We start from the raw sequence: 14940 nt of genomic DNA, 5'->3' as shown, positions 1-14940 counted from the left end.
CAAAGGAAATGAAAACAAATCATGAACTCTGCACTTAATTATTATGTTTTAAGTGCTGTGCTCAACTAAAAATCCACTGCTGTTAAATTTAGTACGAGTGTGAAACTGATTCTCTTAAAAAGAACATTTAATTTTAGAAACTTGGTTCTGGAGACTGACGCTGGTTAGTCAGCCCAAACCAAGTTTCTGTGAGGTCACCTAAGAAGATGTTTGAAAGCAATCCTCATCCAATCAGCAGCTTACACGACTGATGTGGAAACTTAAAACCAGCACAGACCTTTAGTCATTAGGCTGATATAGTCTAATAACTGAAAAGTTGGGTTTAATTTATCATTTGTAACTTTTTAATATTTATTTATTATTAAATGTAATGAACACCAAAGATCGATGGGCAGCTGTGGCTCAAAAGGTAGACCAGCTCATCACTAGATCCTTCAGGCAAGGATGCACTGAACAGATGTTTGGATCACCCATTGAGTGATTGGGTATCCGAGACAACGGGCCTGATGCAAGGTCTTTGTCCCTCAGAGCACATCAAGAACTCACTGATATCCACCCACTTACATTTGAATGACAGTAGGATAGCTCGATACTGTATATGAATGCATTTAGAGAAAACTGGCAGGTCTCCATTTCATCCACAACAGATTGAACGCATCTAATCCAAAACATTCAATACTGAAAGTGGTCCCCAAGTGTATATGGGGATAACGCTGAAGGAGAGGATCAGCCAAAGACAAAGTGAAAAGCATTACCTGGTTTCTGTCACAGAACTTCTACCATCACATCTCACAAGAGTTCTTTCCTGAACACCCTGAAGAAAGTCTTCTGCTCCCATCAAATACTGTAATAATTTTACACCAGTTTTCTGATTTATACAAGTATCACATACAGTTCATTAAATGATCAGAAATGACAAGAAGAGGTGCACATTTATTCAGATAAATTTTTTATACTTCTTTAATTGGATGCTACAAAAAGAGTGACTAAATGTTCTGTAAGGTTGTGATTCCCGTGTGCTGCAACGTCACCTGCATTTCCTCACAGAACAATCTCTGACCTTTCTCATGGTACCTGAACACATCATGAGGCATGCTCCTAATGCTCCAAGTTACGTGACACTTCCTGTTTATTAACACCCATACTCATCCGCCACCCTCAGGTTACTTCGGCCAATCAGCAGCTCTGTTTACTGAGGTTGCCATGACAAGTAGGAAGAATGCGTCTCACTGGCCCGACCTTGAGGCCTTTCTGCCAGTGTTATCAATCACTCCTCTGTGTGTGTGCGCGTTCAGCCCCCACACCTCCATCTTTGCCTCGATACCGACTGTTCTTCACAGTGATGAGACTCAACAACAATGTCACCAATTCAGTTTCAGCCATTTCTGGTTTCTATGAAAGTGTTCATTCTGGAGCCACTGAATAACTAACCTTAAGAAAGTCTGTCAGTGAGCCAAAAATCACAGAGAGAGTCTGTGGCTGAAACCGAACATAAATGAGGATATTACAGTTTGAATTACTGTGAACTAATCAGAGTCAGGATGGTTGGGTACCAATGCTGCTGCACTGTTTCGGTTTGGTTTTTTGCAGTCATGTTTTCCCCATTATTCCAGGAAAACTAAGAAATCTCGGTCAGAGACTTTCTATAAAGTCTCAGTGCCTCATGCCATCTTTCAACATTTAGATGGCAAAGCTAATAAGCAGCAGAAATATCGGCCAGTGGCATCAGTACATGCCATCTTAGTGAACCTGTCAGTAGTAGTTGCTAGTGTTAGCTGATAACTTGACCCTCTTGTACAGGTATGGTCACTTCTGACTTTAAAAATAAATAAAAATTTTACAGCAGCCAAAACTCCAATGCCGACACCACAGTGGTCATGTCCACCCTTTGCATTAAGCATAAGGTGTGGCTGATTCTCAGTTATTCAGGTCATGGTGATCTTACGAGCTTAAAAGGAAAATACTTAAGTCCAGTCACTTAAGTTCTAAAACCAAAAAAGGTGGCGAGTCCCATGTATTTACCCTAAGGTATGAACCCTACAGAAGGTCATTGACCCATTACTGATCATCTGTGTTATCACATCAGACAGCGTGGAAAAAGGTGGGCGTCATTACCACCAGAGGTTTCGGGTTAAACGAGTAGATATCCCACCAAATCACATAAACTATTGAGGTCACCTGACACAAGTTGCGAGTTGGGGTTGAGATGCTTGAGAAGGGATCTCAAGTCTGCATTTGTAGGTGGCTGTGAGTTTGTGTTATTCAGGGGACAGAGACGGCCCGTTTCGCTCGTCTTTCAAACCAACCGTCTCCTCAGTCCAAAGTGTGAATTCTGGCATCCACGAAAGAGTGGCCTTTGTCCTTTAGACGTACAGCTGAGTTTGTCGAGATGATCTTCTCACACAGCTGCGTTTCTCCCATTAATGTACTCGCCAGTTTTGCTGGCATCAAGATTATGATCAGGTCCAGGCCGGCGGAAGATTATAAAAACCGCAAGTAACATGACGTGCATGAACAGTTTCAGAGTTTGTGCTTCAGTGACTCTTCGACTGACAGCAGTTTCTCTTATCTGTGTTTTGAGCTCTGATAAAAAGTTTAGAGTGGTAAACTAACACACAAAAATGAAAACAGAAAACACGTCAGAAACACATCCAGAAATCTGTGTCAAAGCCTGAACTTTAAACCGAGACCTGGCAGACAGAAACCAAACATCTATCAGAGTTCAATGAGGCGAGCTGGACGTGGACTGTTGTTGATACACATCACCATGGCAACAAATGGCCAAAAGAGAAAGGGTGAACTCAAGAGTGTGAGAGTGCGTGCACGGTGAGGTTTCTGCTCCCAGACAGGAGCAGCCAGCCAGCAGATTAGCTAATATCTCACCGAGGGAGGCAGCACTAAATGCGCCGAGCGGCCCGACGCTCGTCAGCAGATATGAAGACGATGCGCATCTTCATTATGGATTTATCTGTCAATGATTAGTCATGTTACAGGAGTGTCAAATCCATTTAGTACAAAGTCAAGACTCAGAATCAATAAGTCTCGACTCCCGTTTTTCCAGGAAGTGTCAAGTTTTAAATTCTTTCATTGGAACATTTTTAGAAAAGCAGAAGCCTGACTGGATGTAAACGTAATTGCTGCGCACTCAAAAGAAAAAGTGAACATTTGTCTAAGATACTGAAGGGTACAGACTACACATATACAATATTGTATATTTGGGTCAGAAGGACTCAGTTTCGGTGTAAAAAGCTAGCTATTCCAGGTGGCATTAGATGAGTTTTTTCCCCAACTTTCAAAACATTAGTCAACATTTTCCTGTGACAGTTCCCAGAGTCCTAAGGCATTCCAGTCAGTCGTCCTTCCACGCAGGTAGCAGTAAAAACAGCAGGACAAGAAGAAATCTAATCTTGCAGATCCAACTTTGTGTCAAGGTCCAGAAAGACTAACACTTTCAATACAGGCAATTCTTTTTATACAAGTGTGGCAGCTCTGAATTCACTAAACGTCATACAACAAGTGTGTTGAGGTCTTCTATGAGTTTACTGAACTCTATTGAGTTCCATGTCTGATCAGTCACATTCAGGGGGTCACGCTAGGTGAAGCAAAGGATAAAAGCAGGATTTTTTCATTTTTCCCCTCATTTGTGTCTCCATCCCGCCCATGACCTAACAGTCAACCTCAGTACGCCATGCTCGAGTACAATAATTTCCTAAAATGTAGCTGGATGACAGGAGCCAACAGAGGACACAGCAGTGCATCTTTTGCAGAACAGTTTTAATCTTTGAGGTATACTGTCAATTAGGCGTGGCATCGAGCAGGACAAGAGGAGGAAACAATTAGTTCTTTGTTTTAATAAACCGTTTCAGTCCCTTCACTGTGAGTGTGGGGCATTTTGATTAACAGTAGATCAAAGTATAAAGATTTCACACCATCTCACATCTGTTGTGAGACATGAGAAACAAAGACTCGAAAGAGCACAAAAAAAACCCAAAACAAAAAGCAGGACTGATTGTCTGCTGCCGATTGAACAACCAGGAAAGTTTGACATTCTGAAAATGCAAACAGAAGTGGAAAAATTCTCCCACTGAAAGCTGGGGTTGTTCTTGGAAAAACAGGGCCTGGAGGCACCACAGGTTAACTCTGCATGTAGAAGAGGTCACGCCGCCTGATTAAGGTCACACCTGAAAGCTACAGATCCCGTCAGGCCTGTTCTCACCTGGTTCCTCTCACACTGAGGCAGATGTAGAACAGCACTGCAAACGGGGACAGAAACCAGTTGAAGGCAGGATTATTCAACTAAATTTACCAGCACAGGTGACGTCATATTCCTGACACAATAAATGAAGAAACACTAATCGGGGCAAGCACAGGCTAAGAAGAGCATGCAAGCAATGCTAGCGTGTAGAGTGTTAGTAATGATCAGACAGGGACATAAAACAGACTACAGCTACTTCTCCATTCCAAAACACAAGCTTCCATTATATGATTTTGTGCAATTACACAAAAGCTGCACTAGAAACAGGAAGCAGAGACATTTCAGGCTTCCATAAAAGCAAAACGTTATTTAGAACTTAAATTTTGCTCAAGTGACAGAACTGTCACTCTGAAGGCAAGGCTGTGAATATTTAAAGCTACACCTAGAGAAAGAAGCACCACTATCTTATGTGCTCTGGTGCAAGGTTATCCTGGTAGCAATGTAGCTATTTATCTTTCACAGCATGCAACCATCGAGGTACCCGTCTCGTCTGCATTTTACTTTAAACATAAAATGTTATGCAGAGCGTGTGAATTTATCCAAACAGTTGTTCTTTTGTTCAGATGTGTGTTTAGTTTTCACACTTGAGTCACACCAGTAGCAGGAAAGCCACTCAAGGTAATTATATGCACTGCAAGTCATTTATGCAGCTTTAATGTTGGACATGTATAAAAAATAAAAAAAAAAGATAAAAAAAAAAGTATTTGGCTCAAGGCTAAATACTTACCTCTGCTCGCCTTACAATTTGTCCCAGGTGGTTTGTTTAATTGGTGGCGTTTAGCACTTCTGTCATGCATTCACGCTGGTTTTGCACAGATTTCCATCCAGTGTTTCCAAATCCTAAATTTGTTTTTCCATGCAGTTATTCCTCGTTTCAGCCTCAGCAGAAACCTGATAAACTAGATGTACACAAACTGCTAATAACAACGCAACACCTCCATTACACCCATCGTGATTTTTTCCAACTCCATATTGTTAGTCTATAAGCTTTGCATGATTCCCAGTTCACACTAATGCCATTTGTTTCATTCAGGGCCACAACACATCCCCTGGGTTCAACTGCCTGAAACTATTGCCTTTCGGCCATCTTTCTACTGTTTGGATGCCCCTCATGGTCAGACATGGCCCATCTTTATAGCAGTTTGAAGCAGAGAAGAACTACTTGTACAAACAAGCATGTTTTAATGAGCATGCGCTGTCTGCACACACGGGGGACTAATAAAAGCGCTATACAAATACAGGCCATTTACCATTTACTGTGTCACAATGTGTATAAGGCAAAGAACAGCTAAGAAGCCCCAGTGACTCAAACTGTTTTAGCCAACATAGGATTAACAGATGAGCAAAATAATCCAGATGTTTTTCTCCAACTTAAACTGATCACGTCACAGCTACTCCATAAATCCATCAGCTTTCCCAATCATGATGCAGCACACCGGTCTGCACAAGTGGATGGGCCAACGCCTTTTGTACACAACACACCTCTCAACTCACTGGCCAATGTCCAAAAAGAGGTAGGCAAAGAAAGTGTGCATATAAGGTGTCGCAATCTCAGAATGATGATTCCAGCTCCAAACAGACACACAAGGTTCATTCAGGGATAGATTTCTCTCTAAGGCAGTAAAGATTTGCTTCTTAAAACAAACTCCTGTCAGAGGATAAACACGGCCTCTGCAGAGATTCGGGAACCTGCAGAAAAAGCGTTACAACACGGCAACTTCGCAAGCTCCAGCTTCATGAACAGTTTTCACCTGAACCATGCTGCAGAAACAAATTAGTCATCTGGACCAGACATTTAGCCGGCTGCATTAAATGTATTCATTCACACATACACAGAAGTTCAACTTTCAAGTCCAGTCAAAGTTTATTTTTAAAGCACATTTTAAACAACCTCAGTTGACCAAATGTCTACCAGTTAAAGAGAATGTACACTATAAAATAACCACTAAACACAATATACACTTAAAAACCAAACAAACCAAATAAATAAGAGACTGTTCTTGCTTGTTTTTGGGACTTACTGAGCAGCATATACTGGCTTTTATTATCCACATAAGTTTTTAAGAGTGTTGAGGGCCTGGGCAGCTTATATGTGAAAAGGTGAGTTGCTCCTAAGATTAGGAGCTACCACTGAAAAAGCTCCATTGCCTCTGCTTTTAAGCCCGGATCTGGTAGGATTGTAGGGTTTCACTGCGGTTGCACTGCCTAACGAAGCTTAATAGTTATTCCGTAAACTATTAGGAGTTAAATATGAGTGATTTCACTTTGATTGTCCGGCATATCTAAAGGCCACGATGCATAGCTGAATTAAGTGGAAGCTGAGATGCAGAGGATGGGGGCAGAGGCACAAAGACAAAATACGCCAGGAAACCGGTGGGTGTTCCTGTGTTTGCTGCTCTGCTGCCAGCTGAGGAGGAAACCCGCTGCTGTACAAAGTAGTGCTTTTTTTCCCTTCGTCTTTTTTGGTCAGCCAACCCAAATTTAGCATTGTTGGTGTGACATTAGCTCTGTAGGAAATAACTACATCTTCAAGCTGACGCCAGTGTACGAGTTTCCAATCGCCAGAGGTTAAGAAAAAACAAACTACGCCACAATCAAATGACTTTAACGTCTAGACGGCTAAGCTCGTGATCTCTCAGTTCAAAGTCCAGGTAACTTGTGTGACTCCATCCTCCTGCTTACAAACACCTTCTCTGTGACACTGCTTGAAAACTGATAGGCCTGTTCTAAAAATCATACCCTGCTTTATCCTCTTCGAGCACTAATGAGGAGGCAATATTTATTGAATCAACATCACCATGCTGTCAGTGAGACTTGAAACCAGCTATTCAGACAATAAACTAATCAGGAAAGTGTTTACCAAGGTCGTAAATAAGATTCAAGTCACTCCAATTCTGATTTTATGATAAAGGAAATTTCTTTGGCAAATTAAATAAAAGACAGAAAATTTAAGATTGCGGTGAGAATCTAAGCATACAAAACCGAGCAGCTGTGGTGTAATCGATGTGCTTTATTGCTACCACTGACATTTGGTGTTTAAACATGACACAGATGCCCTGAACCCCGGCAGTCACTGAAAGCAGTCAACTGAGGAACTATTGATCTGCCTGGAGCTCGAGGAGAGGCAGAAGAGAGCCTGAAAGCACAGCGGCAGCTGTCCCTGAACCAAAACTTAAAATTAAACAAAGTGCATTCAAGCTCTGAAGAGGTCGCACGCACTGAAAATATTCAGTGTGCATTAGAGACAAAAGCCAGGGGCCTTCTTCAGGGGTCCCCACACCACAGCAATACATTAACAGAGCTGAAAAGGATGTGGAGTTACATCACTTGGGCCACATGCCAGTCTGTCTTCTCCACCCTCCCAGTCTGATGAGCAACTCCGTGTGGAGTCACTTCTGGTTGCTGAAGGGTTTCCTAACTATGGGGCTGGGTCGTGATATGAGCTACGAGCTTTGAGATGGCCTCGCCTCTGTGACGGAAATGAGCTTCCAGTATGCAGTAAGTCACATCGGCATTGGAGGAAATTCAGTTTTATTCAGCTCACCACTTATTTTTTGTGGTGGGAAATTAGCTTGTCCCTGAAGCTTGCACTGAATCTGTAGTTTCTCCTTCAACCAAACCCTAACCAGCTGCTCACCGACTGAGTTTTAACCCTTTGAAAGCAGAGTGGGAGCAACCTTTTCAAAAATCCAGTGGTTTCTGGCATATTTCAGCCTGCTCATGTAACAAAATAACTGTCTGCGCATCAGAAGTTAAAAGAGTCATTGCTGCAGTGTAGCTTCCCTTTGAAAAACACAAAAAACTACTGATATATACTGAACTGTGAAAACCCATCATTAAGGCTAAAGGGGAGGTTGCCTTAATGATGGGTGACAAGTCACTTTGTGGTGACTTTTCAGCTTTCCTTTTTGACATTTATAGTTTAGGACCAGTAAACTCTTCCCTAATCTTTCAATAAGACATTTTTAATCTTAACAGATAGGTTTAGTGAAACTTTGTGCTCCATTTTTGTTTTATTTAAGAGTTTCCTCCACACGAGACGCAAAACATGCGCTGCACTTTTGTGGCGTGGTCTCAGGTGCAGACCCTTAACGCAAACACGTAAATGGAGTGAAAGTGTGCAGGTGAGAGGGTGATGAGTTTAAGGCTATGTCTACACTAATCCGGATAAATTTGAAAATGGCGTTTGTCTAAAAACGCTCTGCGTAATCTTAGTTTTATTGGTCACGACTGCAACACATGACTAAAATAAGTCATCGTTTTCGAAAAGGCTCCAGGTTCGTGGTCCACACTGACGTGAAAACAATGTTTTCAAATGTATCTGCTTTGGAGAGCGTTTTCAAAAAGCTCAGTTTTCCTTGACCAAAAACGCCGTCTCAGTGTGGACGGAAGGCCAAATCTGAGAGAAAAAGATGAATTTTCAAACGAAAGCGTATGAGTGTGAACATGGCCTAACCGAGCTTCCACACGCCTGCCCTCCCTCACCCCTTCCTACTTGGCTCATATGCTCCACCTGTCATGGTGGTGAGGTATCTGACAAGCTGTCGGCACCTGTGAAAACACACCGGAGCCTCTTAGACGTCCAGGTGGGACCTGAGCACATTTTCACACTGATGTCGTGTGGACTTTCTGTAAAATGCGTCACAGTGAACTCAGACTACCGAGTATTGCACTGACATGCAAACATTTGTGAGATGTTACATGTGTTGCGAAACACGACTTTTAAAACGAGCCAGTACTACCTGTGCCACAGATGGCACGCCCTTCAGACTGCAGCTGAACAATAAAAAGTGAAAGCAGCTGGAGCGCTGCGCATAAATGAACAACCAGACGTGCAAGAAGGTGGTTTTGGATCAGCTCCAAATGGCCTGTCTGAGATCTGGACATGCTTCACTTCCACAAAACCAGAGTCAACGTGCCGTTTAAGCGTTCATTTAAAAAGCTAATCTAATGTTAAATCCACCTGGTGATTATGAACTCTCCACAGCTAACAGGCTCCTTTTACCCCATGAAGAAAAATGAAAACAGGTTTGACCCAGAGATGTGCTGAAAGTACATCATTCCCTTCTCCTTATCTGGCTTCACTTATTCCAACATCGATCAGGTTAATTGGAATAACCGATAAGCCAGCTCAGGGTTTATCAATGTAGTTATGAGCACGTTCACCTGAAAGAGGAAACCATGTGACTGCCCAGTAGGCAGCCGTACCTGCTGATCTCTCTTCCTATTCTGAACATAACGTGCGGTGGAGCAGGTGAAGTCTGCAGCACAAATTTCCCCCCCCCAATATGAATGAACCACATTTTTAAACCTGAAAATTCAGGATTAAACCTGAAGTTCACTCGCTGAGCCCTCAAATCCTGCTTCATCGTGCAGGCCTCTGATGTCCTACTCTGTATCTGCAGGTTTACGAGGGCCATTAAAGCAACATGATCACATGAACTCATGACATCACATCAGGATAAGAGATGGATGTCAGAATGAGAGATCAGCAGTTTGAACCCTTTCTCTGTTACAACAGAGATATTCCTGAACACACAGAGTTCAACAACTTCTGTTTTGGAACAAATTTTTCGACCAAATTTAGCCATCAGCTAACCCTTTTGTATTCAAAACACTTCCTCAAACCTAAACCCGTAAGGCAGGCCGATGGTTCCCATCACTCAAGATCTTTGATAGAAGAGAGCTGATCTTCCTTCAGCTCTCTCTCTCACCAATAATCAACTACTACTTAAACAAGAGTTTGTTATAATGAACACACTATAGGTTACATAAAGTCACTGTCAGCAGGCACTGAATATTTGCCTTCTTCATAAAAGGAGGTAATCACAGTCTTCTGCTTCATGTCTGAAAGCTGAAACAGGACCAGCTCTGCCCAACTGTGTGCACGTCCCACCCAGTCAGGCAGTCATTTCCTTTCAAGTGTGGAAAAACCAACTGTCCACCACAGCGTTACGTAGCTGAACGCACTCCGACCTCAGCTCACTCGGCGTGGTTAGTTTTTTAGGTGTCTCCCTCCCTCTTCAACCAGAGTTCAGATGGAGACGTCTGATTAGGTATAAAAGCTGCTCTGGTCTCAAATGAACTCGAAAGCAGGCTGTACGCAGCTCAGCTGTGGAAACGCGACACATTCAGGCTTCTGAGAGACGTTCTGGACACAATCTGTTAGTCTAAAGTTAACCACTCGTTTAATCTCAGCAGCGGCAGGTCATTGAGTTATTTTAGACTCAAACTGCACTTTGATTTTATTACGAAAACTGCTTTCTTACATCTCAGAAATATCACCAAAGCCTGACTCACTATTGTTATTAAAAACAGAGTGCATTCATCTCTAGCTGGATCAAGGTGATCCCCCCCCCCCTCTTACAAAAAGATAACCAGCAGCTTGTTCAGGACTCTGTCAAAACATTAAAATAAATGAGGTACAGCTATTAACTCATGCTCTGAATCCATTTCATGCAGGTGACCTTCAGGTGAAAACAGCAGATAAACATTTCGTCAGTTTGTCAAGGACTCTTATTTTTCTGTGTTTTTGTTATTATTATTATTAGTTTAAATATTAGTGACTTTTGTCTGTTATGCCCTTTTCAGCCTTTAAAGTATGACACTTATAAAAATAGAAAAGGCTAGAATAGCCCTCTACTGTCATTGTACAAGTACAATGAAATACTGGCACTGACTCGACTTGGTGTCACGTTTTGTGTTTTGTTTAACTGAACGATTCTTGAACAGGATGTCGTGCTGGACTGAACGCAGCTCCAATGAAAAGACCAAAACTCACCGTCTGGGAAACAAGAACCCAGACTACTCGTCACATCACAAAGCACACACACCTGGTCCTGCCAACAGGTAACCACAGGGAGGAGATGAGATCATTTTGCCTCAGAGATGACACTGACTCAGGCTGTGAATCAGCTCGTTGACACAGACCAAGGATGGGCACCAACCTCGGAGGACAGGAGTGAAGCCAGTGCACAAAGTGCAAACGCATTTAGTGAAAATCAAACGGCAGCCGCCGCTTTACTCGGCACTGCTGGGATGGAAATTTGAAAATACCAGTGTTGGTGCAGATGACTAAATTCTTCTTTCATTTTGTTTGGGATTAAAATCTCACATTTTAAATGTTGAGATTTTTTTTTTTTTTTTTTTTTTTTTTTAAACACAGGAGTAAAAGAGAAAAATCTTTGACCAGTTTGACTACAATTCCCATAACAGCTGGTAGAAGGTCCAACTTTCATACATGATGCCTCCAGTTTGTTTTAAATGTAGGTTTTCTGTTATGAATGTGTGAAAGCCAAACTGAGGGAGCTAAAACTCATGGGGAAAAAATATATAAAGAAAATACACCTCTATGAAAGATTGGAGAGATTCTTCTGTTATTTTGTCCACCATTTACACCAGTATGAACAGCAAAACAGCTCAGCACCCTCAAAAAACATGAGCAGAGAGCCAATTAAGCAGCTCTCTACCTGACACCAAACACCTTAAAATGTCTCAGAGAGCAGAAATAACCATCCATATGCACAGAGGATCCAGAGACCATGAGTTTAACTCATTTTCATTCATTTCATAAATGAAAACTCAGGTACAAGAACAAAAAGGTGTCCTGGGAGTAACAAGCTTTTGTTTTTCCAAACTTTCAGGGACAGGTACTCTTGCTTCATCAAGTTTATGCTGATTAATCTAATTATTTAGAACATTTAGATTTGCAGTGAATCGCCAAGCACTGAGATGAGATGTGCAAAACAAGCTAAAAGGGAAGCAGAGGGAATTCAAAAAAATTAAATTTATTTTCTCCTCTATATCTATCTATATCCATTTCCTCCCCACTGACTCATCAATTTCATGAGTGATGATTAACCCTCTAAAACATTACCTTAAGGGAACAAAAATCTACTATTTACAAAAGGGACGTAAACTACAAACAATGGAAATTAAATTCAGGTGTGGTTAGTCACCCAGCAAAGAGCAGCTTGTAAAGAACACGAAGCAGAATGACTGCAAAGCAGATCAAAAAAAAAAAAAACTGGGAAGGGGGGGAAAGAGCTCTTGAACATCATTCAGCTCTGACTTTGATTTCTTTGAGTCCGAGGGTGAAATATTTGAGGAGACTTGAGTTCTCCACGAGGTCGGCCTCATTAACACAGGTGTGTCCTCACCTCTGTGGGAGACTGCTCATTAAAAACACACTCTGCACCCACAACACGCCAATCTCAATTCAGAAATCTGTCACTTAACGCTGCTGTTGACAGAAAAACAAAACAAAACCATTCACTTAATCAGAAATTACCCTGAATGCCAAGGCCAAGTTTACACCCACGTTTCTACGACTCTCACACGACCCAGATTTAAACGTTAAAATAAATAAAAATAACCTAAATTTAAAAAGCAGTCCAAGTATTTTTGATGAGTTTACGCCGAATTAAAGAAGGACATCCGCTAGTTCTAAAGGTTTTATTAAATCGATTCAACATTACTTTAATATCGCAGATAAACGCGCGACATTATTAAAAAGATCATTTATCGACGACGTTTTGCAAGGAGTTCTTGTCGTACACTGCTCTACACGTACAGAAGCCACCGGGAATGTGAATTTATTAAATTACGGATAATTTAAGCAATAACGTTTCTTCTACCTTTCGCTACAGGCTTACTTTGAGTGCATAATGGTGAACTTTATCAGCTTTTAAGAGACTCAAGTTCCCCAATGCCTCACCTTGCTAACCAAACGCTACCAAGCGGGCAATAGCGGCGCCGTGAAACTTACAAATCTGATATTTTACAGAGAATATTTGTGCTATCTGGGTTAAAAATCTCTGCCGAATTGAAGAGTGTGTCCAAAATTATCAAAAATCTGCATTTGCAGTCAGGTGCGACGTTTGTTCTCGCATAGAAAAGCCAAAGATATAAAATGCCTGAATTTTAAATGGTAGCCCGTGCATTCCAGGACAGAAGACGGGGCGATGAGGCTTTAAACCTGGAATAGTGAGTGAAAACTGGATGAAAACTTTACTCTGAGAAGAAATATTGGATATTCCAGTATCCCTGTCGTGTGCGGACTCTTTTATTATGTTACAAAGTTTTGTCGGAGGCGCACAGCTGAGGAGGAAGCTTCCAGATGAATGAATGGACCCGGTACTCACCTATGGACACAAGCTTTATGTTCTCCTTTTCCAGGAACTCAAGAGCCACCGACACGTTTTCCAGCTTCATCTGCCTGAAGGTGGGCCTCGGGTGGTACTTTCTGTACATCTTCTTGTGACTGAGGACCTCCAGCAGGGCGATGAGCCTCAGGCCGTCGCCCAGGTCCAGCTGCAGATCCACGATCCGCTTGTTGACGCACTTCAGGTGCTCGTTGATCCAGCGGGTAAAGGTGTTCTGCTGGATCTTCTTCCACGGAGCGTCCTCCGCCAGGTCCTTCTCTGTGGCCGGCATCTTTGATAAGTTTCCTCGCTGACTGTGTGTAAGTCTTCTGGCACGGAGATGGGTAAGAAATTACAGAAAGTTAACCGGTAAGCCTGCTGTGTTGCCGCGTTGTTTCCTCGGAGCTGCTGCAGCTCGGTCTGAACTTTCTCCGCACTAATGCCGCTGCGTTCAGGTGCTGCTCGGATTAATCAGCTTCTTCTTCTTCTTCTTCGCGTTTGTCTGAGTCGCTAGTCACCGTCAGCGACGTTTTACCGCCTCCCAACGGCATTGAAGTCCATTAAAGTCTATTTATTTTCCGCACCTTGGACACAGATGCAGACACTACACACAGAGTAGTTATAGATTCGGTTTGAATATAAATACATGTAAAAACATAATTTCATATTTCTTCTAGTTAATAACCTTTGTGTCAATGAGTTTCACCTCACATTCTGTAAATTTAGTTATTTATTTTGCATAAACCTTCATTCATTTGAGTTTCAGGCCCTCACACATCCATTTGGGTGGGTTGAAATTCGAGGCTTTATTTTTTCCAGCATTTTTAAGCCCTCTTACCTTTTTATTACTGTGGTCTGGCAAGGTTACATGTGAGAGGATGGACCTTCATAACACTCAAAGCATTTCCCATTTATTTGTTCATTGTGGAGAAATTGTAGCAAAGAAGATTTCCAGCACATTAAATATTTTTTGGAGTGGAGAGCAGAGGGTTTGGTCCTGCTTACTTCCTTCAGTTTATTTCCAGTGAGTGTAAGTGCCTTACACCTGAACTCTGTCCAGCAGAGGGCGATTCCACTGGTTATTTCCTTTTGTGTATAACACTATGTGGAAACTGCCCTTCATTTTTTTTATAGTAGCTCAGGCGCTACTATTACTGAGTACTACACAATACTTTGTGTATATCATTCTTTATGAGAGTGAAACAGGAGGATGGAGAGTACTCTGATCAGCCAATAAGGATGCAGCGTTCACTGGTTTAATAGTTAGTACCAATCCTCGTTCGTCAAGTCTTCATTTCAAAAGGCTAAGCTATTTATGATGAAAACCCTCGGACAGAGGCTTCATAGCAGGACTTCACTAACAGATAAGTGATGTCACTGCTGCTACGTCCATCTTTTATTTACAGTCTGTGTCCATAAAGCTAAGACTAAGATTTATCTAAGTTTATGACTTTGGGGTAAGTTTATAAAAACACTGATTTCAGTTGGTTTAAGCTCCTTTAGACTCTGAGAATTTCCCAGCTGTTTTTTCCACATTTATTT

General features: G+C 41.9%; 1 protein-coding gene across 2 annotated transcripts in view; it reads right to left on the bottom strand.

Annotated features, from left to right (window-relative positions):
* The window catches only part of flnba (filamin B a), a 63664-nt gene extending 49836 nt beyond the window's left edge, over nucleotides 1-13828 (bottom strand). For both annotated transcript variants that reach the window (XM_085457201.1, XM_085457202.1), the window contains exon 1: nucleotides 13399-13828. In XM_085457201.1, coding sequence (XP_085313327.1) covers nucleotides 13399-13690 — 292 coding nt within the window. In that variant the 5' untranslated portion in view covers nucleotides 13691-13828. The remainder of the gene's footprint in view (nucleotides 1-13398) is intronic.
* Nucleotides 13829-14940: the final 1112 nt, after the last annotated feature.

Source organism: Copadichromis virginalis, linkage group LG5, assembly GCF_057382275.1.
Source record: "Copadichromis virginalis isolate Kocher_CV1m ecotype Utaka linkage group LG5, C_Virginalis_male_GT1.1, whole genome shotgun sequence".
NCBI classification, from domain to species: domain Eukaryota; kingdom Metazoa; phylum Chordata; class Actinopteri; order Cichliformes; family Cichlidae; genus Copadichromis; species Copadichromis virginalis.
This window is presented reverse-complemented; position numbering and strand designations above follow the sequence as displayed.